The sequence below is a fragment of the Chinchilla lanigera genome, unplaced genomic scaffold (assembly GCF_000276665.1).
Source record: "Chinchilla lanigera isolate Chin_1 unplaced genomic scaffold, ChiLan1.0 scaffold00092, whole genome shotgun sequence".
In the NCBI taxonomy this organism is placed as follows: domain Eukaryota; kingdom Metazoa; phylum Chordata; class Mammalia; order Rodentia; family Chinchillidae; genus Chinchilla; species Chinchilla lanigera.
Genome location: NW_004955493.1, coordinates 8233098 through 8260613, shown reverse-complemented (window position 1 = coordinate 8260613; position 27516 = coordinate 8233098). Strand labels below are relative to the sequence as shown.

At 50.0% G+C, this 27516-nt stretch overlaps 1 protein-coding gene across 1 annotated transcript; it reads right to left on the bottom strand.

The window, feature by feature from the left end:
• Itgad (integrin, alpha D) lies at positions 1-27516 on the bottom strand. The gene is made up of 30 exons (XM_013504860.1): positions 27398-27516; positions 24237-24342; positions 20921-21024; positions 20725-20795; positions 20510-20624; positions 17652-17782; positions 17161-17306; positions 14532-14685; positions 14283-14433; positions 14036-14109; positions 12649-12778; positions 12416-12558; positions 12111-12251; positions 11813-12025; positions 10581-10711; positions 10303-10460; positions 9247-9401; positions 8875-9003; positions 8100-8173; positions 7736-7877; positions 5375-5491; positions 5170-5249; positions 4978-5061; positions 2113-2191; positions 1866-1973; positions 1664-1741; positions 1348-1461; positions 1106-1207; positions 745-855; positions 1-273 (listed from the first exon to the last, which is right to left on the bottom strand). The coding sequence occupies exons 1-30, from the start codon at positions 27426-27428 to the stop codon at positions 160-162; spliced, it is 3486 nt and encodes a 1161-aa protein (XP_013360314.1). The 5' UTR covers positions 27429-27516; the 3' UTR covers positions 1-159.

The window sequence follows — 27516 nt, the reverse complement described above, 5'->3', positions numbered from 1 at the left end:
TGAAGTTTGACAGATTTACAAAAATATAAAAATCTTTCAACTCCTCTAGATAGGTTCCTCAGGCCAGTCCAGATCTGTGCGGAAGTCCTTCCCATGAAAGCAGAAGTATACAGAGACGAGGCCAGCTCATGGGGTGCAGATAAATAGGAAAGTGGGTTCTTAGGACACAGGCAAATCGGGAGCTTCATAGCTGACATCCTCCTCACTGAAGATGGCAGGGTCTTCACGTTTGCCACCCAGCATTTCTTTGTACTGCCGTTTGAAAAAGCCTAGCTAGAAGAGAAAATAAATTTTAGAAACTGGGTGAGAGGGCAGAGAAGAAAGTCAGAACTAGGATAAAGTTGAGCGAGAACAAGGGGAGAAGCAAGCTGGTCTGTTTGCTGAACAGCCACGAGGACAGCAGCTGTCACGCTGAGATCTGCTGGCTGCCGAGTACCGTATTTACATACATCGTCTGTGATGGAAGAGCATCGGTTCTGTAGTCAGGCAGGTTCGCACCCTGGCCTCATTTCTTTCTCTCTTCAACCGATCGGTGGTGTAAGCCTTACTATCGTTTCAAAAATGAGACACATGGTCTGAGAGGTCAAGCAACCTGCCTAACATTAAATGGGGTATAAGTGGTAGAAGCAAAGCATGTGCCTCGGCCTGCTCCGCACATTGGTTCGGGTTCTCACTGCTTTGTCCTGTCTGTGGGAGGGCTGGGGTTGGATGATAGTGGTGTTAGGAGCAGCATAAAACACTCACCTTGTACAGTGAGGCTGTGATGAGGGCCAGCAGCAGCAGGCCTCCCACAGAGCTGCCCACCAGGAGGGGGATGGGAATGTAGGCCTCAAATTCTTCTAGCACAGTTTCCGTCTGGATGAGAGGTCAGAAAGATCGGTCTTACGCTTCCTCGGACTCCTCCAGGTTCCCCAGCTTTCAGCTCCCACTCCTCCCTCCCCAGGCCCTGCTCCAAGTAGTGGTAGGCAAAAGTCCTGCCCAGAGGCAATTGTCCTGCCTCAGCCCTCCTCCCTCTGGGCTTGCGCATGCTCAGCCAACACACGGACGGGAAGCAGCATCCGGGCCCTCTGACCAGCCCGGCCACTGCCTACCACGCAGTCGCTACCTGGGCTCTCAGAAATGCCTCCTGCCCTGGAAGCTGGGAATACACGGATCTGTCGAACGTGATTTCAGCCACGCTGACGACCAGCACCTTCTTCTGCAGTGTCTGCGGAGGAGGAGGGGCCATGTGGGGCATAGGTTCCAGGGGAAGCTCAGGGTTCAGGAAATGTCCCGGCCTGAGGAAGGCATGGACCCGTGGAGCACAAGAAGGAGCTGGGGGAGGGGCCCTTCCGTTGGGCCACACACCTGGCTGACCCAGCTGAAGCTGAGGCTGCCCTTCAGGATGAAGTCAAGCTCCTCCTGGATGCCGAAGGAGGGGACGTCACAGCGGAACTTCAGGCAGTCAGCGATGGAGCAGTCCTAGGGACAGGAAGAGAGTGAAGTTGGTTTGAGAAGGGTCTTCACTTAGGAAGGAACTGTAAGAGAGAATGGAGGTTGTCAGATTTATAGGAGGGGCTGGGGGGATAGAGGAATGCTGCATAACTTTGTAGTATAGCAATACATTATCCTGTATCCCCCAATATGGGATAGTCCTACTTTAGGGGTTCAGGGCCTGTCTCACCAGCACAGAGCTCCTTGGAATCTGGGCCAGGAAGTCAGAACGCTGGGGCGGTTCCCTTTCTGACACGCAGGAGAGACTCTAGTGAGAGAGAGAGAAATACTTAGCCCCATAAAGACCACATCTCCCTGAAAAAGGGTGTGTGTGTGTGTGTGTGTGATACTGTGGGATCAGATCCCGGGACGGAGGAAGGACAGGCAGGCACCTGTGAAGGGACCCTCAGAGTCACATCCCACACAGGCGCGCCGTTCAGCAAGATGGGGACCCAGAAACTGATACAGACGGCTAGATCTCGCTGACTCAGGTTGTTCACCTGCAGAAAATGGAAACCAAACGTTATTGTAGCCCCAGTCCCACTTCTTTCTTACCCATAGCTTTCAGGTCTTCTCCACCAATTTCCAACACTATCCACACCACAGAAGAACAAACATGAGCACTCCCTAGCTTCTCACACGATATCGGTGTTCAGCCTCTTTCTTGCTCCTCTCATCGGAAGTGGAAAAATTGAAGTACTTAGTGGATTCTTCCTGTCTGGAAAGAGAGAGCCTGTTGGTGCAGAACAACCTTGAGACTATCCCTAGTGGGGCCCTCGGCTGCTGCAGAGAGCTTCGCTGGGTCCAGCAGATGATCCACGAAATAACTTCGGTCCCCACACACCCCTGAAATCTCTGCATTAGCTTTGGTTCCGCTCCCTGCAGCATCCTTTGGCTCAGTCAGCCAGAACTGCCAGTTAATCCCCCTTAACTCCTGGTTCTTTCATACACAAGTGACTTTGCTCAAGCTGCTTCTCCTGCTTGCCTTGTTCTTACCTATTCCCCTTCTGGAAATTTTTACTTAACGGTCCAGCTTAAACATCACCATTTCTCACAACGCTTACACATTATGGGGAAAAGGTATTGACATTGCTTTCTCTAGTACATACATGGCTGGACCAACGTAATGCTTGCAGAGGCTGCTGCCAGATCAGGTAAGCCTAGGAGAACCCTAGGGAGTGACAGCCAACTTACTCAGGAAACAAGGGAGTAAGAATTCCTCTGTAAAGGCAATGAAGAAAATAGATGTGGTCATCTTGGGGCAGGTAAGTGAATGTGAAGGAAGATAGTGCATGAACTCCAGCCCACAGAGGGGACATAAGTATTTCAGGCTGCAGGAGGCTTTATAGCCATCCACCCATCCATCCATTCACCCACATATCTACTCATCCACCCATCATCCATCCATCCAGCAACCCATCCACCCATCCCTCCACCCACCCATCCATCCATCTGCCCATTGACCCATCCATCCACCCACCTATTCACCCACCCATCCATCCATCTACCATGCACCCATCCATCCATTCATCTATCCATCCACTCACCCATCCATTCATCCATCTATCCACCTATCCATCCATCCACCCATCCATCCACCCATCTATCTGCCCATCCACCCATCCATCCATCCACCCACATATCTACTCATCCACCCATCATCCATCCATCCATCAACCCATCTACCCATCCACCCATCTATCCATACACCCATCCATCCATCCATCTACCCATCCACCCATCCATCCATCCATCCATCCACTCATCTACCCATCCACCCATCCATCCATCCATCCACCCATCCACTCATCATCCATACATCCATTCACCCACCCATCTACCTGTCCACCCATCATCCATCCACCCATCCATCCATCCATCCACCCACCATCCATCCATCTATCCATCCACCCAGCCACGCATCCATGGCTTCTTTCAGTAAATATTTGCCATATACCAGGCCTTGGAGATTCAATAGTTAAGCCACAATCCCTGCTTCTCAAATCTTAATGTCTAAGGTCTCCATAGAATCAATCAGACCAGGAGGACCTGCACTTTTCACCAGTACCCAGCACAGAGAACCCAGACTTGCCACACTGGCTCTGGGGGGTCACAACAGAGGAACCCTGTCCCTCAGAGGGTCTCTGCAGGGCACATCCATTGTGACTTACTTGGCAAATGACCGGAGCAAGTTATATAAGCTCTTGATTTTTTTGTTGATAAAAATGAAGATAACAATACAGTTATTGGGAGAATTAAATAAATGTAAATGCATGTAAAATACTTAACGCAGAAACCCACAATAACAAAAAAAAAATGTGTGACATCTAAGTACACACAACTGTAAGTTCTTATTGTAAGTATTTTCCTGTGGATAGGAGGAGAAATGCACACATTGTCCATGGGTCATATCATTGTCCTAATGGACAGTGGCACTGTTTGATTTCCTGTCCCTGGCTCCCCCATAAATTCAGCAGCAACAGCAGCAATCTACCCCTCAGTGTAAGTACCGTCCCTCGGTGTTGGCACAAGGGTCTGAGCAGCTCTCCAAGCCTCTGCAGAGGAGCCCAGTGTGTGGAAGCCCTCACTTTCAGCCTGGTTGCACCTGCTACTCTACCACTTTCGGAGCCCCCTGCTGCCGCTCATACTCGCCTCCCGTGTGGTCTGCCTCACCCTCGGGCTTTTAGAGACCTTACCAACAGCTTCTCACACATCTGCTCTCCTCTGAGTGTTTTAGAAACCTGACCTTTACCTCGGAGTTTTGTAGAAACCTGACCTTCCCCTTCCTGTGTGTGGTGGCTGACCATGTCCTGTTGAGCACAGCCCTCCCAATTCAGAGTGCTCAGAAAAGCCTTGACCTCAGCCTAGCAGCTTCCCTCAGCACAGTCATGCCTAGCACATTCATACAGGGAAGAACTGGCATAATGTTAAAGGCAGCCTGACTTCTGGAGGAAGAGGGCAAGGTGTGTATGAACGGCAGACCTGTTCGGAGAAGCAGAATTACATGGGCCTTTGTATTATGGTACGCATATATGGCTGGCCACCCAGACAACATTCTCATGGGAGGAGTCAAAGGGGATAGCTTAGTTGCTCTACAGTTTAAATACAGTTTTAGTTTGTCCCCCTCATGTCTTGGGAACTTGGCCCTCAGTATGACAATGTTGGGCGATGGTGGGATTTTCAGAGGTGGGACCCAGTGAGTGATTTCTAGACTGGCCCCACTCCCCAGCTCCGCTTTCATGTCTCGCCATGGACTCGCACGCTCTGCTACACATTCCTACCATTGTGGCGCCACCTGCCATAAGCTGATGTAGACCAGGGGCTCTCGTCAGACCTGGCACTATACTCTGGGACTGTTAGCCTCCAAAGCTGTGAGCTAAGTAAACCTCTTTTCTTTGTAAGTACCTTGCCTCAGGCAGTCAATTACAGTAAAACAGACTAACACAGATGCCTGTCATCAAAAGAGCAAGCTAAGCTGCAGCAGGAAGTACATGACCCAGGCACCTGCTGATCACTGTGTACACTGTGTATTTCACTGGGAGCTCCAGCTGGAAGGTAGTCTTGCCGGTTGCAGGCTTGTTGTTCTCACTGGAGAAAGAAAGGGGAACACAGTTTAGGAGGGATTTAGGAGAGGAGTCTTCAGCTGGGGCATGACCCTGGAGGATGAGTGACACACCTTAGCCAGCCTGGGCTCACCTGCTTGCATTGGCTTGCACAAGCAACCTGGTTCCCAGGGTAGCCTTGTAGGAGACATCAAACGTGATTGTGAAGGTACTCTAAAGGAAGAAGGAAGTTGGGGCGGAAAAGGAATAGATCAAATAGGGAAGGTCGTGGGGGGGGGAGTGAGGGAACGGAGCAGGACCAAGGGGAACAAAGGGGAAGAGTGTAGAGAAGCACAGACCTTAGTGCCCTCCGGGAAGATGGGATGGTTGATACTGCAGCTGCTGCTCCTCAAACCCTCATTCTCAGCAGGCTCCGCCTCACATGCTACGCGCAGTGAACGCTGACGTGGCCGTTTCTGGGGAGAGAGAATGAATTTTAAAAAGTTACCCACATGCATATATTGGCTTGAGATATAACAGTGAAGGTATTGCTGAACAGTAGGGGAAAGGACAGACTTTTCAGTAAATGGTGCTGGGAAATTTGGCCCATAAAGTATGCAGTGGTGCAGGGGTGGGGGTGGGTTGATCCCTACCTCACTACATACATTAAGATAAATTCCAACTGGATTAAAGACTTAAATGTGAAAAAACAAAAATTAGAAAGTGTTCAGAAGATAATATAGACAACTATTTTATAACCTTAGGATAAGGAAGTAGTTCTTAAACAAGATACACAAGAAAACACTAAGTACAAAAGAAAAGATGGTGAAATCAACCACAATAAAAAATATTTTCTGCATATTGAAAAGCAGTATAAAGAACCTGAAAAGTTAAGCAAGGTGAGAGACATTTGAACACATATAACTGGAGCATGAGTAACCAGAATATATAAAGAATTCTTAGAAATCAATAAGAAAAAAAATGTAGCTAACTCAAGTGAACAGGAGGAAAAAGATGTGGATGGGCACAAAAAAGAAAAAAACCAAATATCTAGGGAGTAAGTTGCTCAACCTTAGTCATTAGAGTAATACAATTGAAGCTGTAAGGAAATACTGTCACCCATTAGACTGACAAAAACTAAAAAAATCTGACAAGAGAACGTCATAGTTTCTCTTATATGAGAAACTCAAAATATAAATAAAACATAGATAATAGGAAGTAGAAAGATCTTTCTCAAGTGGCAGGAGGATCATGCTATGGAGGAAGGGGGAAGGAAGAGGAGGGGAAAGGGATTAAAGAATAATTAAGATGTGTTATGCACATGTACCAACTCCCCACAAGGAATGTAAGCATATGTACTGCAAACATGTACTAGTAAAAAAATGTTAAAATCTGACAGTGCCAAAAGTCAAAGCAGATAGCCACAGGAACACTCATACATTGTAAATAGGTAAAAAATACTTTTTAAAAATAGTCTGATTTTATTTGTTAAAATTTAAGATATAGAGGTTGGGTGTGGTGGCATGCATCTGTAATCCCAGCACTTGGGAGGCTGAGGCAGGAGGATCGTTGCAAATTCTAAACCAGCCTGGGCTACAAAGTGAGCTCAAGGCCAGCCTGAACTGCATAGGAGATCCCGTCTCAAAAAAGACAAAAAAAAAGTTGAAGATATACATACCCAGTGACTCAGCCATTCCATGTATAATATATACCTTCCAAAATAGTATACTTAGGTGCATCAGAATACATGCTCCAGAACAACCATGGCCAAAATCAGAAAATAACTCAAATAGCTGTCAATTTTGGCATACATAAATAAATTATGCAACACTTATACAAAGAGATTCAATATAACAGTGAAAACATTCTACAGCCACACACAACAACATGGATATATCCCACCAATATAACATTAAAGGAAAGAAGCAAGTTACACAAATAAACACACAACATGCTTCCATTCATGTAAAGCAGAAATACCAGTAAAACTGGACAGCATGATCTAGGGATGGATGGTAAAACCATGAAGAAATACAAGGAGATGACTGTTGCAAAGTTGGAGTAGTGAGTACCTCCGGGAGAAGGGTCAGATTGTGATAGGGAAAGATACATGGTGAGGGAGCTTTGAGGATGCTAGCAGTTGTAACTTGACCCCGATGTGACTGTAAGAATATTTACTTAATATTACTCATTAAACTGTACACAGATTTAATGTGCTCTGTGTGTGTATGAGATCATAAAGAAAAGACTAAAAAAGAGCTTACTAGAACCCTAGAGGTTGTAGAATGGGAGAGGCCTGCATTGGTCTAGACACAGTTGGAGTGTGCAGCAAGACTTCATGCGTTGAAATTTAATCCCTGTTGGGAGATTCGGTCCGCACTGTGACAGGGAAGAAACTTAATCTCAGTGCAGTGCTGAGAAGTGGGGCCTTTGGAAAGTATGTAGGATTAGATAAGGTAATCGCCTCACAACTGAATTCTAGTACCTTTATAGGAAGTGGGAGAGAGGCTAGACCAACACACACAGGATGCCAGGCACCACACAGGGACTCTGCCTGCATGAACGCTACCACGAGATGTGGCCCCTTGCACCTCCAGAATAGCGAGCCAAAATAAATCTTCTTTCTTTATAACTCAACCAGTCTGTGGCAGTTTGTTACTCACAACAGAAAACTGACTAATACAAGACTGCAGCCAACCAGAGCCCAGGAAACTATTCACCTGTATTCGTGATACCCGTCGGTAGGACAGCCCTGCTGGGTAGTAGAAGTTGACCACAGTTCCGTAGGAGTCTTCGCCCTCATTCCACACAGTCACTGTCACGTTGAGCTCTAAGGTACTCCCCACCATCAGGGTATGCAGGCTGAAGGGAGGAGGACAGAGCTGGGACTCTGGCTCCACTGGGATTAGTTGGGAATGGATCAGGAGCAGGAGAAAGCTTATGGAAACTCACAGGTCAGTATTCCAGTCAAGATTATTTTTGTTTGAAAAAGTGAGCTAAGGAGAAGCCCATGGACTTCTCATCTTATGAGGACAGGAGACACAGAAGCTTGCCAGTCTGGATGGGAAAGGAAACAGAGCTCACCCTGAGAAGTTGAAGCTGACACTCAGGTCCCCCTCACAGAGGTGGTCTTGTCTACAGTTCTTCTCAAACGGGAGCTGCAGAAAAACAGTCAGTGCTCTTCTCACCCCAACTGTAATCTTCCTCTCACCCTCTCATTTGAAGAGCTCTACTAGACACTGGCAAGGAGTCAGGTAGGTTTTAGAGAGTAGAATGTAAACAAAGATAAGATCCTTTGCTTCCAGAAGAAAAAGTTTGGTTGCATCAGATCCAATTAATACTGGAACAATTATTTAAAAACATTACCAAGCGTCAGTAACTGGGCAGGTTTTGGGTTAGGTGGCAGTTTGGGAAAAGTGGAAACTGCGGGTGAGTTGGAGATGGTTTTTACACTCGAGGAACCCACAACTCCCAACACACCACAGATTGTTGTGATATTTGGGGTGTTACGATCGTGATGTAAATGGGAGCCGGAGAAGTGGGAGCTGTTATGTGTAGTTCTCAAATAGAGGAAGATGAGGCTGGCAACTGGGGGGCTAGAAAAGATTCTTTAGGTGGAAAGGATGAAATGTTTTGCAGATGAGAAATCAGAAGTAAGCATGAGAAACGCCGGGAACGATCTGCAGAACATGGGCTAGGAAGCTTACGTCAGGGTAACGCGGGTAACCTGCTGGGATATGTGCGGAGTCGAGCTAGGCAGGCAGGACCTTCACAGCTGGGTGGAGGCATTTTGAGGTTGGTGTGGTTGGTGGGTTCAGTGAAAGCCCTCACACCCCTGAGACTTCATCAGAACACTCACGGAAGCGGTGAAGACGTCTTGTGAGCCCATAGCCAGCACGGGGTGAAGGTTCCAGGTTAAAATGGGGTCTCCCGCCAAGGAGAAGTTGAGGCGCAGGATGACGGGGTTCACCACATCCTCTACGCAGTCCTAGGGAGAGTGGACGTCAGAACCCGCTACTGTTCTCCTCAATTTTCACCACACAGGCTTTCCCTCTGCTGCATCCAGTCAGGAGCCATCCGAACTGTGGAGCCCGGCCCTCCCACCTCAACCTTCCCCTCTCATGCCCCGGAATCCCCGCCCTTCCCTCCTTGCAGAGCAAACAGATGGGACCCTCCAAGCTAACCTTGGGCTTCTCCTCCCTTCCCCCTTTCCAAAACCCCAAGTCCTCACTGGCAAAAGCAGCTTCACAGCTTCACAATGATCCCCAAGCCCCAGGGTTTTCCTTCGAGTCAAAGTTGAGATCTTGGTCTCATAAAAAACAGCGCGAGAAATCCGACGGCCAGGGTCCAGCATCAGATCATAACTCACAGAACTCTGGAAGTCCCCTGAAGTGGAAGTGGGGAGCAGAAAAGGGACAGGCAGTTGGAGCCTGCAATGTTTTGTGTCCGCACTGTAAATATTTGCTGAGCACTTGCTGTGGGCCGTGACATGTACCGAGTGCTGGGGACATACATAAAGAAGATAGATACATGTGGCCCCAGCTCTTGCGAAGGTGACAGTCTAGGAAAGGAGCCAAGCGCTTGGCCATGACATCACAGAGCAAGCAGCACAAGGGTGGATTCTTCTATTGAAACTAAAGAGCATGCATTAAAGAGAATGTACTAGCTCAGACTTAGCCAAGGAAGCTGTCCTAACGGGCCAAGTGTGAGCTCTGACCTGGAGGAGGAAGAGGACTTGGGCACAGCAAGGGGGAACACGCCAGACAGTGTGAACAGGGCTAGGACCTCCAGGGAGAGAAAGACTGCCACATTCACAAAGTGGACAGAGGAGGGAGGAATGGAATGAGGTGAGAATGAAGGACCGAATCAGAGAAAGCATTGCAGGGAAGGTTTCGTGTCTCTATAAATGGGAAGGGGAGCAGCACGGGGATCCTTAGGGGTGGGGATGAGGAGCCAAGAGCTGCACTTTAGGATCAATCAAGTCCAGTTCCTTTACAGAGAACGGGTGGGAAGATGTAAGAATAGATGTGAGAACTTCTCTAAGTGAAGTGGCGGCTCAGAGGAAGACAGTGGCAGGGCCAGGAGAGAGAAGCGGAAGGCACAAGATACACCCTGGAGACAATGTGCGGGCCTGACAAGGGGAGAGAAAGGGCCCGGGTTTCTGATACAGACAGTTGAGGGAATGTGGAGGTAAGACGTGGATTCCCAGGTCAATTGCACCCTGAAGACAGCCTTGGGAGCCTCTACCGGGTGAGAGATTGGGTCAGCCTTTAGACACGAGACTCACCGAACTGGCCAAGGGAGTCTTTATGAAGAGTGAGACAGACGGTGGCCTCCACGGCTTCTGGAGCGGTGGGCATCTCTTCCCAGCACTGGTACATGGCTTTTGGCACCTCCGCGGGGGTGAATCTCATGGATACTCCCACTTTCAGCACGGGCAGACTCCTGAGAGGCATGAGCAGAGGCAGAGGATGGGACACTCACCCTGGGAGAAAAACAAGGCCGGGCAGCACTGGTGAATCTGTAACACAAGCAGGCAAGGATAGGATGTGCGGAATCTCTCACCTGAGCAGCAGCACCTGGCCCTGGGCCCCGACGGCCAGGTCCACTAGTCCATCCTGGGTGAGGTCCTGACCCCCGCTCAGTGACTGCCCAAAATACTGGAGCCTCGAGGAGAGCTGAGAACCAGTGATCCGCTGGCCAGGGGAGGACAGAAAAGTGGAAGTCAAGAGGAGCTGACTGCAAGCAGTGAAGGAGATCTGAACAGAGAAATGCAAAAGGAGAGAAGAAAAGGCAGGGGTTGAAAGCAAGTAGCCCAGGGACCTCAGGAACCCCAGGACAGAGAGAAAGAAGCTCTTTAATTCTTCATCAGGAAATAAGAGCATAATGATAGTGCAACAGCAAACAGAAACACGGAAACGACATGGAGGATTTGGAGGCAGATTTATTTACATTGATGGACACTGATCGGGGTCATTCCCAGAATATCAGGCCCCAATCTCTGGTGGTCTAGGGCTTTTATATGGTACAAAGGTGAGACAGGACAGCCTGGCAGTTCTTCTAGTTAGCTAGCAGGATGAGATCATCAGTTACAAGGGTAGATCAATTATCATCAGCTTATGAAGCTTGGTACAATGGTACAATCAGGCATCCTGTATGTTTGGTTATGCTCTTAAGGTTACAGGAGTCAAGACATTACAAAGCCATGAAGTGGTTACAGAGCTAGGTAGTTGCAAAAGAACAAAGTTTTAAAAACAATAATTTCTCTTGTACAGTTTTTCCCTTTCAACAGGAATATAAGAGATTCATTCTTATATAATCTTATAGATATAAGATTATATAGTCTTATATAATTCTTATAAATCTTTTTTAAAACATTCTTAAATCTTTGATGAACAGAATGGAAGAAGCCTATGGGGTTGGTGTCTGGCTTTGTTTTTGGAGTTGCTTTGATCATTCCCACGTATCACAGAAATAAACTAAAACTCACAGAGGCCAAGTCAGCAACCTGCCTAAGGCTACACTGCTAATGACAGCCAGTAAGACCCAGGATCTGAGCTGGGTTCTGTTCTCAAAGCCTGATCTCTTATCCATCAAGCTGCCCAGTAGAGTGAAGACTGTTTGGAAGCAAAGAAAAGAGATGATTGGTGCTTAACTGACTCTGGTGAAATTCAAGGTAAGAAACTACGAAAAGAAGGAAGGCAACAGAAATTTCTAAGGCAGGGACAAGAAGCTGCATTCAGGGAACCCAAGACAGAGGAGAAGGAACTAAACAAGGCTGAACACAGGGGCCTCACCTGGCTGTGGGACCGGCTGACGCCCCCTCTTGAGACTCCGTGAAACACGTAGACAGCGCCCCGGTTCTCCTGCTCCCCAGGGGCCCCGATGGCCACGTCCGCCAGCTGGTCCCCGTTCACATCCCCCAGCGCTGTCATCGCCGCCCCAAAGCGGCCCCAGGGATGGCCCGGCTCGCCTTGCAGGACAGCGTCACACCGCCACCGAGCCCTCTGCTGAACAAAGCCAGGGTCGGGCCCCACAGCAGGCAAACCTGCCGCCCGCACCCAGAACCCCAGCCCAGGCCCCACAGCCACTCACCCCCTTGGGCAGGGGACACACGGACACCCGGCCCCCTCGGGTCGGCTCGTAGTAATGGGGGGCCCCGATGAGGACCAGGTCGGTGCTGCCGTCTCCGTCCACATCCACAGAGCACAGGGAGGCCCCGAAGTAGGAGCCGATCTGAGGGCACAGCCAGAGGTCACCCTGCCCGCCCTGCCAGGGGCACCGCCCCGCTATCACCTCTCCCCGGCGCCAGAACCTGCCCCGTGGCCCCAACGCCCCTCGCCTTTCCCTCTCTGCCCCTGGCCGCCCTCACGGTCCGCTCGGGCTCTCTCCACACCCACCTGCGTCCCTGCGACCTCGGCGTGTGGTGTCCACTGCCCGGACGCCCGGATGAAGATGAGAACCTTCCCGGTGTGCTGGTGGCGAGGGGCCCCCAGGACCAGGCTCTGCACCCCCTTCCACAGGGCCAGCTCAGCGGCGTAACCTGGGGGCGGGGGTGCGGGCTTCAGCGCCCAGGCTTCCTTCCCTCGAAGCAGTGCTTCCCTCGCCTGCCCCCCAGCCCACCTCCTCTCACCCAGGTAAGAGTCCCTCATGTCCACGCGCTCCTGAGACATGTTGATGAAGGTGGGGCTCCCATTAGGGGGATACAGAAAGGCACCTCCAGACCAGCCGAAGCTTCCCACAGCCCCCAGAACTGGTCCATCCTGAGAGGAAACGATTTCAAGGCTGAGCAGGCCGGAGCAAGACGACAGCCTAACCCAAAGAAACACCCGCCCCGACTCCTCTTGTCATTTTGACTTTTCTTCTTCCCCCAGCTCCTCTCCAGCAGCCTCTGTGCCCAGTTTCCAGTGCCCCAGTCCGTGCCACTGCCACTGTCCCTGTCTGCCCCAGCGCCTCCCACCGCCTTTCCACCTTGCTTGCTCCTGTCCTCTCTGCCTGCTCCCCTCCCAGCATCTGTCTCCCCCAAATCCCTCGGCATGCTGGAAACCATCACCACGTGCCCAGGATGGCACAGGGGCCCTCCCAACCCAACCTGTCCCGGAACACACCATGCCCCTTCTGACCCACCTCCCCCCCCCCCGCTTAGCACCTCTCTCCAGAAGAATCAACCTTAAAATCCCAGAGGTCTTCCTGGGCACCCTCAGAAACAAAACCTATTTTTTCCTCTGCATACTTTGCTGCCTTTTGAACATTCCATTATGGACAATTTAGAACATATCCAAAAGTAGAAAGAAATGCCTAGCTTTAGCGATCAGTTCCATGTCTTTCATTCGTACCACTCCCCACTCAGCCGAGTCATTTTGAAATAAATTCTTCTGGATACTTTCAGAAAGTAGACATCCGTCTACTTTCAGATAAGCCTTGCCGCATTGTCACTCTCCGGTCATACGAGCTGGTCCTTCCCACCTCTCCAACACCCTCCTTCCTTTCCACCCCCGGCCCACTCTGCTGTGTGCGATTCTTGCAAAGGCTCACATGGGGCTGTGGTCAGGGATCTGAGCCCAGAACACAGAGCTTTGCTCAGACGGTGGCGTCCAGGAAGCACCAGACATCTCTATATGTCGGCCCTTCTGTCTCTCTAGGAGAGGAATTTTGTTTCTGCCTCCTGAGGCTTTGCACTTGCTTTTCCATCTAGAGCTATCTTTCCCCAGACTTTTCCAGAGTTGGCCCTTTCTCAAAGTTCTTTTTATTTTTTCCGACCATCTTTGTTTCTCTGCCCCAACACTTAATACAGCCAGAAGTGTTCTTTTGTGACCTCCACTATGCATTCCACAAGAGCTGCAACTGCAGCCACCCTCTCCTCCTCCGCTGGGCTCGCCAACACCATGGCGCTGCCTGGTGCCTCGCCTCATTCAGACAGTGAACCTGGGACAGAAGCTGCATCTTGCTTACTTCCGGATCCCAGCTGGCAGCCCCGAACTGGCCTCGAATCGATACCTGAGACCTGTTTATCCACCCACCATTGTGAGCGCCGCACTGAAGCCTTCCTGCGACATCTCATGCTGAAAGGAGCTACTTGTCTTTGATTGGGTTCCTGTGGGGAAACAGGGCACTTAGGTCCTCCAAAGCTGCGAGGCCCCAACGACTCAGAAAGGAGGGAGGAGAAGGGGGGCAGGGGGCTCAGGTTCTCGGGAGCAGTTCAGGGTGCATTGGGACGGGCCATCAGGGGCTCCTTGAACTCCAAGGCCCAGGCTTGCTCCCACTTACCTTCGACTGCAAAGATCTTCTCCTGTAGCTTTTTCTGGATGCTGCCAAGGGCTGCAAAGTTGTCCACCTTGAACACGTGGTCCTGCGAGGGCACTGAGCTGATGGTGTTCAGCTCCCGCCTGGCCGCAGGCTCCTGGAAAGCATCTCCCACCTACAGCAGAAAGGCAGCTGGGAGAGGGAAGCCCAGCCGGCCTTGGCCTGGCTGAAGCGCAGGCCGAGTCTGGGGGACCAAAGAAAACAAGATCGTACCCCGATGGCGTAGCGGATAACCCCAGCTTTCTCTGCGCGGGGGATGACGTCACTGTAGTCCATGGGGTCTCTGTATTTCTGCCCATCTGTGATGACAATGAGTATTTTCTTGGCACTTTTGCGGGCCCCGTTATTGCTGTGAAATAGCTCGTTCCTGTCGAGGATAGAGGGAAATAACTCTACTGAGTTCTGATTGATATTCTGGAGGACGTCTGTCATTTGCTGCCCTAGCGGCTCATCTGGCCGCTGGGGAAGTCTCGATTCCAGGACACGCTGGATTCTATCAGGCACATTAATAAAACCATTCAGTTTTTTTTGAAACCCATACTGGCAATAATTAGTAAGACCAATAACAAAGGCACTCATTATTTTTCCCGACTATTCTGCCCACTACTGTCATTTCTAGGAGGTTCAAAGCAGAAGCTCTGGGGTTAGACAGACTTGTAGTAAGTTCCCTAACCTCTCTGAGCCTTTGATTCTTTCTGTGCAAGACTGCACCATAACTAATCTCTCAAAACTGGCCCCCAGTGAACCTCAGCTGGTTGTCCTCCCACAGGAAACCTGGCCTGGCCTGTGACTCCCTTTTATAAGCAGCATGCAGTAGAAGAGACATCATGCCAGTTGTGAGCCTGAAAAGCCTCAGTAGCCTTTGCTTTTGTACTTTTGGAAGTCCTGAGCACAGTGAGAGGAGTCTGGCTACCTTGTTGGAGTTACCCACGGAGCAGCTACGAGGAAAGATGTGGAGAGATGGGCCCAGACCTGGGTGTCCAGCCTGTCCTTCCTGGCCACCGGACATCCGAGCAAAGCTCTCAGGATTCTGGCCTCAGATCTCTGAGCTCAATCCCATGAGAGACTGTGCAAGAATAGCAGAACCCCTCACCCTGGGACTGCGAAAAATAAGAAGAGCTGCTGCTTAAATTACTTAGGCCACTTAATTTGGTAGCAGATTGTTAAGCAACCACAGGTAACTGGAACAAATGGTCTCAGGTTATTTGAGGATTAACTTGCAACAGTGATCAGCCCACAGGTGAGCATTAATTAGACGAGAGCTGAAACAGTTAACATGGAACTATATGCGCTCACATAGCTCTGTAGACTCATAACACACATATACACACATGTGCTAAACAACACACTCCTGCCAAATGCTGAAAACAACCATTAGGGAAGGGATTAGCAAACCGTGACCTGGATCCTTTACTGAAGAGCACAGAACCAATGAAAACCGTGGCAAAATATGGAACCAGTTATATGACTAGAGTTTTTGAAAATAGTTTCTGAGCCGACTGGGACCATACAGAATAAGTGAAAAGCAAGGACAGAAACTGTGCTGTGTCAGGCAGTGGATTTTATTGATTCATTTCGTATCCCTTCTTGTTGCTAAAATACTGTAAGGTGGTCAATTAGAGGGACTATAATACCTTTTTAAAAAAATTTCCTTAATCCTATCATAATTGTGTCTTTTTTGTAGTGAAGCTTCTTTAAAAAAATAAGCAAGAGGCAGGGAAACAAAATCTGTGGCTAAGTCTATTCTGAGATGGGCTTGGCTCTGGGGAGCAGGGAGGGTGACGGGAGACACAGTGCATTCTGGGATACGGAGTGGGTGCCCCTTATAAGGGTCAGAGATTGAGAGAACCACACTATTGCTCCTGCCTTACTTCCTTCTTTTTCCAGAACCCACCACTGGAAGAACTTTACAGCGTAAGGAAAGGGGGATGCAGCTGTGCAACTCTGAACTCCCAGGACAGAGGTTTGCCTTTTGGCTGTCCAGTTCCAAGAGGCTAGTGTCTGAAGCAGAAGGGCCACCCCAAAGTAAAGGGGGTACATTGCCTCAGAGCATCTTTTATTTGGGATGATCCCCCCATATGTTAGTCCCAGTTCCCAGGGGAGTGCAGGAAGCCAAGGATCCCAGATACAGCCCAGGTCCACATCTTCTTTCTTCTAACCCCATGGCTGAAGCCACCTTCTGCACGGGTTTCCTGGTTCCAGCATTGCAGAGGTACAGAGCAAGCACCCAGCCAACAAAGAAGGAATGCGTACAAGGAAGGACAGGATGGAGGCTGGTGCGCGGGAAGAGATGCAGAGAAGACACTTGGTAGTAGTTCCCGAGTCCCTGCCTAGGAAGCAGAGGGGCTGTGCCGTTCTGTGGGTCAAAACCTCAGTCATCTATCTGGCACCTCCTGTATGTCCAGGACAGAGCACCTCATATACAGAATCTCATTTAATTCTTACAAGCAAGTTGTGGGCTTATCCTCCTCTGAAAGTTTACTGAGAGTTGGGTAAAATCAGTAACTTCCAGGATTCCTCAAGTAACCAGCAGGGAACGAGGATGGAAACTGAGATGCATCTGAATCAAACAAAGCCTCCGCCACTGGCTGGCCCTGGTGGCTGCAAGGGTCCTGCCTTTCCAGATCCAAGCAAAGGGGAAACACAGCCACAGAGGAGTCTGCTCCTGCACCAGGGGAGGCTGGCACTGAGGGGCCGGGAGCATTCCAGGGCCTCTCCCTGCAGCCTGCACACCCCGCTTCAGCCCCTTTCTGCAGAGCCCCCCACGTCCTCTCAGAAGAGCTGCACTGCCCCAGCATTAGGAAGTGTGTGGCAGCAGCCACCTCCAGGAAGGGGAGCTTACACCACTTTCAGGATGCCTGTGGCCGTGTAGGTCAGGCCTCTCAGCTGTACGATGGGCTTCACCAGGCTCTGAGTGCTTGGGCTGGTCTGGAACTCGGTGAAGGTGAAGTGGGTCTTCATGATGTTTGAGTACTGCATCAGGGAGAACTGCAAAGACCAAGGAGGAGGCCGCGGCACTCAGGATGTGTTATGGTGCTTGTATCTTTTAATGAACTTCTGATTTTGGAGAAAATATATATACGTACATCAGTGATTGAACTTAGGGCCTTGAACATGCCGGAGGAGTACTCTACCACAGAGCTACATCCCAACCCTTAAAATTATTTTAAAATCTTTTCAATGTTTCAAACAGAATGTGGCAGGTAGAGGGAAGAAGCTCCTAGGTCAGGGCTCAAACTGGCCCTGCCCTGGGAGCTTGACCAGGGACCCTCGCCCGGTCATGGCACAGCCCCCTTGAGCTCCCCTCCCCAGGCCTCAGTGTCCTGCATTCACCAGGGTGTTGGTGTCCTTGAACTGGTCCATCACAGCTTTGATAAAACTCTTCATCTGTTTAAAGTCACTTTGGCTAATGCTGCCAGAGCCATCGATCAGAAAGGCAATGTCCATCTCTTGATTTGGACACTCTGTCGGCAGGGAGAAATCAGACAGTCACGCGTGAGCCACTGGAGACGGCTGGACCCCTTCCTGCTCGACAGTCACAGGGCCAGGCTTGGCCTTCCCACCCCTGGAAGAGATCCCAATACCTTGCCTGCCCTCCCCTTCTGCCCTCGGCAGTCCCTGCTGCTCCCCTCCTCCCACACGGCCTGAGAAGAACGGAGGAAAAAGCCGAGGACAGGGCCAGGCGGGCTATGCAGTCATTCAGCGAACACATCCTTAGCAAACACGTATTCTGGAGATGCTACAGGGCACACAGGGAGGCAGTTTAGCAGAATGGCTCAGAGTACACATTCTGGAGCCAGTGTGCCTGGCCTGGAAGCCCAGATCGGCCACTTACTCCAGTTGGTGAATTCAAGCAAGTTGCTTAATTTCTCTGGGCTTCAATTTCCCGTCTGTAAAATGAAGATAGTAATAGTGCCTACCACACTGGATTATTGAAAGGATACAAGTAATTAATATGATGTAAGATGCTTAGGACAAGGTCCGGCCCTCCGTAAGTATTAGCTGTTATCACCAAATGCCTGGCGTGGCATTTCCGGACCTGTGGGATACACCTACAGTGAATGCCAACACGACACCCGTTTCAAGGCCGAGGCACTAATTCCCAACTATGTGGAGCTGGCTGCCAATGGCTTTCTGCTGACTCCCTTCCTGGGACTCACGCTAGGCAGAAGGGAGCTGCTCCGCTAGGGTTCCACCCTCCTATGCCCAGGGGCAACCCGTTGCCAAGCTCCCCGGGGTCTGCTAAGGCCTCTGCTAGAATTGCACCACTGTCCGTCTCGTCCTGGCCCAGACCTGCCCCCTCAAGTCCTCACTGGTATGGCTCCTGAGAACATGCCCAAGTGAACCTTAGCATCTGTTTCTGGGGAAATCTGACCTTAAGCCCATAGCTTTAAAAGAGTCACCATCTCTCCCCCCATGGAGTTCACACTCATGGGAAAGACACACCATAGCACAGAAAAGTGAACCTCTGCAGATGGCCCCACACTCATGTGGGGACTTCTGGCAGGTGTGCAAGGCCCAGCTGGTGCCTCCGCCAGCGCCCACATCCGGTGTTGCTCCGGTGCCGGGAGGTCAGGCCACCGCAGCGCTGAGGTGTGACCGTACCACGGAGCTGCGGTAACTCACCTCCAACCACTGGAGAAGAGAAAAGGCCTTTTCCTCTCCCCACCACAGAGAGTCACTTCCTTTCCTGCTTCCTCAATGACTAGAAAAATCCAGCCACCTGCATGGCAGGCGGAAAGCTCTGGGGTGCTTCCCCTGGCAGCTTTTGTGCCTGCTTTTTCAGCCATGTCCTGGAATCCCACCCTCCTCCTCCATTTCCCACAAGATCTCTCACAAGCTCCTCCTCACAGTGGCTCTAGCCACTGTGCTGACAGAGGTGCCCGGATGGAGCTGAGCACCTTTCTAAAAGGACTAAGGCAGTGGGAAGAGGCTGCCTCAAGCTCCTGGCTCTGCCTCTCAGTGACAACTCACGCCTCTGAATCACAATTTTCTCATCTGTTAAGTGGGCACAACCCTGCCCACCACCCAGAGGTCTTGTGAGGGTGCAGTAAAGTGATGGCCACCAGGCCCACAGCACTTCCTGGCACGGTGCTCAGTGGACCCGAGCTCTTCCCATTTCTACCAGCACCTGCCTTGCCTGCCCCAGGTTTATGCTCCTGTGTTCCTTCTTACCAGGCCTCCTGCCTCCCGAGTTCCAGAGATGTCTGTGAGAAGCCATTACCTCCTCAAGTTCAAATGCCTGGATTCACCTGGATTCACCTGGATTCTCAGGCAGGACCCTCCCAAGAGCCCTGGCCACCCCTAATCCATTCTCTGCTCCCTGTATAGATTCTGCTCTCACACCTTGGTCTGAGAGTGTTTCTGCTGCTGCTGCTCCAAATTTGGCTAAAAGTTGCCACACCTGGCTTCATGGGCCCCGGTGGCCCCAGCCAGCCCCTCTTAGGCCGGCTCATCTGCACTTCCGGTTAGTCCAAACACACGGCGGGAAAGGTAGTCAAATGAGCTGTGGCATATTATATGCCAAGCAGGAATCTGCGCACTTTATATACGTTAGATCCCTGAATCTTTATAACAGCCATGATGGTTAAGCCCCGTTTTCCTAATGAGGAAACTGAAGCCCAGAAAACGAAGCTGTTGCTCATGACATGAAAAGTCTCAGAGCTGGGCACCACCATGACAAAGACCGAGTCTCAGACAGGTGCCTCGGGCCCAAACTGACCCAGACAGAAAGGCGGGTCACACTTCCCACAGCGCTACCATTTGCTCCCCTTCGAGGAAGAAGGGTTAGGCTGGAAATCCTGCAGCCAGCAGTGATTTGAGAACCGCCTCCCTCCCCGCCGGATTTATCCTCCTTACTGCGTGTTTCCCCATCTCAGGCCTTTCTTCTGAAACTCAGGACGTGTCTGTGCACCTGTGGCAACTGCAGGACCCTTAGGCCATCTGTGGCCCACACAGCGCCCCTCTGTTCCCAGCAGGACTCCCCCCCACCCGCTGAGGCTCCTCCCCTCCAGCCAGGCCCAAGCTCCCGCCCCTCCCCTCCTCCTCTGGGGCTCGCCAGGCTCCACTTAGCTGCACTCAGACCTCCAGGACAGGGACCTGGGCACAGGGGGCTGAGAGCACTCACACCCTGCCCATTCTTCTGTGCCAGACCGCGATCCCCATAGGCTCTCTGTCTCCAAGGCACTCACCTGCCAGGGCCGCTGGCACTGTCCGGAGGGTCTGCAGGTGGGAGCCCAGCAGGAGGCAGGAGCCTTTTGCGTACGTGTTCTCCCCACAAGCTCTGTGCACAGTTGGGCCACAGGCCTGGGGGCAGAGACCGTGAGCAAGGAGCCCCAGAGCCCCTCCTTGCCTCCTCCTCCCTGCTGGGCTTCTCCAGCCCCCCAGTGCGTCCCGGGTAACTCACCAATAGCAAGGAGTTGTTAGTGGAGGCCGCCAGCGACAGGCCCAGGGACATGTTCACGGCTTCTGGGGGGACTGAGAGGGCAGACACCCTCGGTCACACTCAACAACGCACCCCCATGAGGGGAGAAGCCTTGGAGGGGGCACACTGGGGTCAAGTGAGGAGAGCTGAGGGCCCCAGGACCCGGGTGAACACTCACTGTGCAGGGAGATGGGCCGGCACGAGCCGGTTGCAGACGCGCAGCTGTACAACTGTCCCGTCTGGTTGATGTCCACGGCCTCTAGCGGCGCTCCCACCACAAGCCTGGAGGCACAGCCGCGGCACACAGTCAAACGGGGTGGGGGTAGGAACGGGGGCACTTCGGGGCAAGGAAATATCTTGTGATGACAGAGTGAAACTTGGTAGGGGAAGTTCTTGGCATCTGCTGCTGGAGAAGCTGTGCGTAAATCAGGGCCTGAGTTTAACCCACCTATCCCAAAGGACCACACTGGGGTTCGCGGGTATTTTCTCTTTGGTGTGCATACATATGAGGGTGTGTATTGGGGTATACATACGCTTTACATTTTTAAGCATTTACCTCCCAAAAAAACTATTTAAAAACAAAAGTGGCAGAAGAATCCCCAAATAAGTCTCCCCCTTACTGTAATTCTTTGTGAATTAGCACAAATCACTATTGATTGCTTTGTATTTATAGATAGATAGATAGATGATAGATAGATAGATAGGTGATAGATAGATAATATATGTATTATGGCCCTTGTATACATGATGGTCAATAAATGTGTTAATTTAAATTAAAGGTATCAGACATAAGAATAAATGGCATTTCCCAATCACAGGTAAGTGCGTTGTGTTCCTGAGGCACTTTTGGTGTGAGCTGCCCGAGAAAGAATCACCTCAAGTTAAACAGAACAATTCCTGAAACCATAAGCTTTTAAAACAAATAGTTGATTTTTAAATAATTGGACAAGTTTAAATGCAATGTGAGCAATTTGAATTGGATGAGCAGTATAAAGCAGCTGTATCCAAAACTGTGTTTATATTTACCATGCTATAAATACAAATCATTTATTTGTAAAACTCCCTGAGTTAAAAAAAAAAAAAAATCTTGTTTAATTTTGGAAGCATTTTATCACCACCAACAACCAGATGAGAACACACGACACTGCTGATGTGTGCTAAGCAGCTGAGCCAGGCCTACTGTAGTGGACACATAAAGGCTCCTTCCCAACAGCCAGCCACTCCTGTACAGGAAGCTGTCGTTATCTCTGGGCATTATGATCCACGGGGCACCTGACTTTGCTGATGAAAACCGAACAGATGACTAAGGAGGTAGCTGGCCGTGGCCCGCTGGTATCCTAGACAAGTCCAAGCTATTCGTCAGGATGCTTTTCCTTTACCAACTCACTCTACTCTAAATCTTTTCTGTATTTGGGTTACGCTTCAACAAAAACCAGGAAAAATAATAACAGCGGGGATCAGAATGTTACCGACTCTGAGTGTCTTTAATCGTGTTGTTGTGGCTGTTTGGATGTCCTGAACTGATGCAAAACCCTTACCTTAGTGTCATTCTGACTTCTGGGAAGAGCCAGAAGGATCACAGTGCCAGACTCCATGAACGAGGTGGATGAGGACAACCGTGATGTTTTTACCAGCTTGCCTTTCCAATGGAAGGCAGCGACATTCACTGTATTTTTGATCGTGTCTTGTAAAGACACTCGCAAAACAGGACTTCCAGAACAGCTTCAGAAAGTGGCAAGAATGCAAAGACAAGTGTGATCAAATGGAGGGAAAATATTTTGAGTGAGATCAATGGCAATGTGTCTTTTACTGTAGTAATTTTTTTTTTTTTTTTTTGGTTTTTTTCCAGTACTGGGAATCGAACTCATGACCTTGCGTTTGCCAGACAGGCACTGTGCAGCTGAGCTAAATCCCCAGCCCCTACTCTAGTAATTTTTAATATTTAAACACGCACCATTTTTGATCACCCTTTGTGTATTTTACTTTAATTAAATACTAGTAAACAGTAGCCATTAATGGTTTTCCATTCCTTTCTTTTTTAAAATAGAGCCCAATAGCAAATTGAAACAGTGGCTAGCTTTGGCTTTGTTTGGTTTCCAGTGGCCAGGGGGTGAGAAGGTACAGGAGCTGACCCACACCCTTGTCTAAGTGAAAGTTACCAAGGATACACATATAAGATTATTGCTGAGTTGAATCCCTCAGACACGCCCACTTCAGTCTGTATGTCATGTTGCAAAACAAAGAAAAACCAAAATCCCCACACCTGTGCTTGCTTCCATCCCCCAAGCCCACCAGCTGGCCAAGGAATGGAGAGGTGTGTGCATTTCCCACTCAGTGGCCTCTCTAACTCCTCATTGGCCAGGTGAATGCGTCTCCCTGGCTCAGTTGCTCAGTGGAGGCTGCTGGAATTCCACTCATGGGTTTGGTCCCTCCTTTCCTGGGTCTCTGTACTTTGGTTATACCTGCATTGAATTGTGAGTTAGACCCCTGGAGTCCTCATATCTGAGACAAGAAAAATGTGAGTGTCTCTCTCTCTCCCTCCCTCCATCCTGATGTTTTTTGCTAGCTGGTGTACTGTTCCAAAACACTCACAGTGTGAAAGCCCTTGACCCTGGCTTTGCCCAGTTCATACCAGGTGTTATGGTTTGTGTCTAGATGTCCCCCCAAAGCCTCATGCAGTCATAGATGGGGCTGTTTCACAGGTAGCTGAATCTAGAGTGTGTGATGCCTGGATTAAGGATGTGTGATTACTAACTCAGTCCACAGATTGATTTAACACCACCCTAATCCCAGTAGCCTAGATAGAGTATAAAAGGGGCAGAAGAGGGCTGCCAAGGCCCCCTTGTTGCTTCTGCCCACCCTGAACTGTTTCTCCTCTGCAATGCTTGTCTGCCGTGCCACCCTGCCTTGGAGCCAGCCAACTGTGGACTGAAACCTCTACAAACCGTGAATCAAATAAACCTTTCTTCCTGTAACTTTGGATGTTGGGTATTTTGCCTCAGCAATGAGAAGAGTAACCAAGACCCCAGGGGACAAGGACAGAAGCAGTCACTGGGAGCTGAAATTCCTCCCCCGGGAGGTGATGGGAGACAGGCGGCTTGTGAACCAAGGCCCCATCCCCCGGCGCATCACTCTGTTATCATCGATCTTTACTTGCAAAGTACAAATGCAAAGATAAAATCATTGAGAATGTCAAGAGCCCAAGTGCAGAACATGAAAGTTCAAGCTTAACAAATGTGGGTGCAAATACACTGCTCACTTGAGAAGCTCCACCTGCAGGGCGGAGTAAGGCCTCTCTTTCAAGGCAGGGTGTGGACAGAGTTTCGTGGCCCTTCCGGGGATCAGGAACAGGAGATGGTGGTATCAGGGCCTCGGAAGAGACACGGGAAGAGATCTCACCCAGGCTACCCTTCTAGGACACCTCCCTGAGTACCGCCAACAGCTCCCTGCCTCCAGGACCAGAGTACAGCCGGAGGAAGTATGGAGGAGCCTACCGAGATCCGCCAAACTGAACCACGGTCTGCCCAAAGCCGGCTGCATCTTCTCGGAAGATTATAGGGTTCTCCACATCCAGGTTGAATCCATGATAAGAAGCCATTGCTGAGAAACATGGAGAGAGGGGGAGGTAATCAGAGAAGCCCACCTCCGCTGGCCCCCACTGTCCTGATACCCCACCTCACTCTAGCCGTGGTTCCCACCTGCCCGGGAGGACCAAGCCCTCTCTCGCTGCCATGCTTGCTGATCTGCCATCTGTGTGCTTCTCCTCTCTCTCCCTTCTCCCCCTGACCAAATACTCCAACCCCAGTACAGAGGGCAGCAACCCAGGAAAATGGCTCATCAGAGGGATTTCAAACGCTACCCAGGATCTGAATGAGGCCAGCTGCCCCGTGGTATGTCAGATCAGGAATGTCCTTAAAGATAAAATGAATGTCAGATTAATTGTTTAACCTCGGATCTGCTGAGAATAAAAAAGGGAATCATTAAAATTAGACTGGGTACTGCCCCAGGCACATGGGCACCCTACAGAAAGACCATCCTGCTCTACCTTCTCATGACACCGAGACCCCAAGGTCCAAACTGAGGAGCAGACACGACAGTCTGTGATGAGCTATGTGTACTTGTATGTTTTGCATGTCTCTTCTCTTGGTGCAGGTTCTAAGAAGGAAGGTCCTAGTCCTGTTGTTCAGGGTCTGGAACAGTGGCTGGCCTCAGAGGCTATCTAATTACTACTTGTTGGCTGACCACCATGCAGCACGTCAGGACCCGGTACTGTCCTTGTGACCCTTCACTGGTCACTCTCCTCTTGCTGGTGGCTGATCTCCAAAGCTTTGGGGGGGAGGCTACATTTCAAGGACTTCTCCTGACTCCTCCATGTCCCAGGCAGCCATCTTTCCTCCCCACTCTTCTAGAATTCCCTGTTATCTCTGGATGGAGGGTCAATTCCCACCCCCAAAAAGGCAAGTTCTGAGGGGAGTAAGTGTCTGGCCAGCTGGTGACAGAGAGATAGAGCAACACTGGGGTTCTGGAAAGAGGCCAGATATGTAGGCCACACCCTACTGCGGCCATGTGCAAGGAGTTCACATACGACGTTATTCTCCCTTCTGTGACTGTGCTTCTGAGCCTAAGCGCAGCTCCTGTGATCTAACAAGTGGAAGGATACGAAGGGGATCCGTCTCAAGTGCCTTGAGGACAAGGCAGGTGACATCATGCGTGAGGGGGTGGAAGTGAGCATGAGGGCGTCACGGACCCTTAGAGCTCATGCCCTTCCTGAAGGGGCCATCCATCGCCAATTTGCCAGACCTTCCCATTTCTACAGGAAATCGGAAAATCTGGATATTTGCATGAAATCTGTGTTTTTTTTTTTTTTTGCTATCTGACTTTTAAAATTTTGTCATCCTTTTTATTAGTACATGCTTGCTGTACATAGTGATTACATTCTTGCAGGGAGTTGGTGCGTGCATGTAATACGTCTTTCTTTTTTCACCCCCTTCACCTCCCCCGTCTCTTGGTCCCCTTCCCTTTTGCAAGAGTTCTATCTCTGTGTTTCCTTTATTTTGCTCTTTTATTTATTTATACTTTGGGTTTGTCATATAAGAGGAACAATTTGATGTTCAAGCTCATGTGTCTGATTTATCTCACTTAATGTTATGGACTCAGGGTGCACCCACTTTCCTACAAATGACTTCTTTATCCTTCTTTATGGCACAGTAGTACTCCATTGTGTATAGCTATCACAATCTTTTTATCCATTCATCTCTGGATGGACATATAGGCCACTTCCAAGATTTACCTATTATGGATAATGCTGCTATAAACATGGCTATGCATGTATCCCAGTGATATGATATCTTTTTCCAGTGATATGATATTTTTTTTTCCAGTACCGGGAATTGAACTCATGACCTTGAGCTTGCCAGGCAGGTGCTGTGCCACTGAGCTAAATCCCCAACCCCTATCTTTAACTCTTTAGGGAAGATCTTTAGAAGAGGGATAGATGCATCAACTGGAATTTCTAGCTCTAGTTTTTTAAGGAATCACCATACTGATTTCTATCATAGTTGTAAATAAAAAATAGATAATAGGGAAAAATGAGCTGGAGAGAAGGAGGAGAGGATGGGGGGCAAATGCAGTCATGAGGGAAGGGAGGAGGCAGGGACATACAAAGCATTAAGGTGTGTTATGCACCAACTCCTCATGATGAATGTAATCACTATGTCTTACAAACATGCACTAATAAAAAAAGACAAGTAGATTCAGGAAAAAACAATGCAGAAGAGGTCCTTTCCCCCACCGGTCTCACCAGCATTTGTTATGATTTGATTTCTGGATGATAACCACTCTCTCTGGAGTAGGGTGGAACCTCAATGCCATTTTAATTTGCATTTCTCTAATATCAGGCTAGAGGTGTTGGGCATTTATTCATACATTTATTGGCCATTTGTACTTCTTCTGAGAAGTATCTATTCATTTTAGTTGCCCATTTTTTGGACTGAAGGAAATCTTTTTTTTTTTTTTTTTTTGAGACAAGATCTTGCTATGTAGTTCAGGCTGGCCTTTAACTCTCTATGTACCCCAGCCTGGGCTCAGATTTACAGTGATCCTCCTGCCTCAGCCTCCTGAGTGCTAGGATCACAGGTATGGACCACCACACCTGGTGCAATCTGATTTTAAATGATAAGTGAATGGGATCCTGCAGTAGCTTTCAAACTGTGGACTCTCCTCTTGGCAGTAATGGGACTGCCCACCTGAAAATGCAGACTCAGAAGAAATGCAGACCAGGGAGGTGGCGTCCCAATCTTTCCCCCTCCCTGCAGACTTCTATGATTTACCCTCCCAGAGGTGTGCTGGGCAGATTTCTGTCCCCGTACAGGGCTGCCGTGAGTGGGAGAAGAGAGGCCTTGGACTGTGTGGCCATCCAGAGAGGCGTCCATCTCTGCGTGTAGCGTGCTCACAAACCCCTCTCCCTTGCCTGTGTTCGGGTCACGTCTCTCCAGACTCCAAGCCGCCCCTCCTTCCAATCAGACCCCGACACTGGGCCCTTTCTGGCCTTCAGCCCCTCCTGAGAGCTGTAGGTGCTGACACCACCCCCAGCCTGACCTGCCAGAGACCACATGCACCAACCAAGCTTCTGCCCAGCCCAGCACACCCTACTTACCACCGAGGAGGAGCACAGCTTTGAAGGCCATCACACAGCAGCACGCTGAGGGGAAGTAGAGGTCCAGAGCTGAGGGTGTCTGTTCCCCTGAGGGTAGTTAAAATAATGACTCAGGCCTC

What these genes read in the sequence shown, in the direction of transcription:
- Itgad (XM_013504860.1), bottom strand. Translation starts at nt 27,428, where the DNA reads ATGGCCTTCAAAGCTGTGCTCCTCCTCGGTG. An exon ending in GAAGATCTTTGCAGTCGAAG is followed by an intron (nt 14,110 to 14,282) that starts GTAAGTGGGAGC and finishes GTTTCCCCACAG; the next exon opens with GAACCCAATCAAAGACAAGT. An exon ending in GACGGGTATCACGAATACAG is followed by an intron (nt 5,492 to 7,735) that starts GTGAATAGTTTC and finishes CTCTCTCCCCAG; the next exon opens with AAACGGCCACGTCAGCGTTC.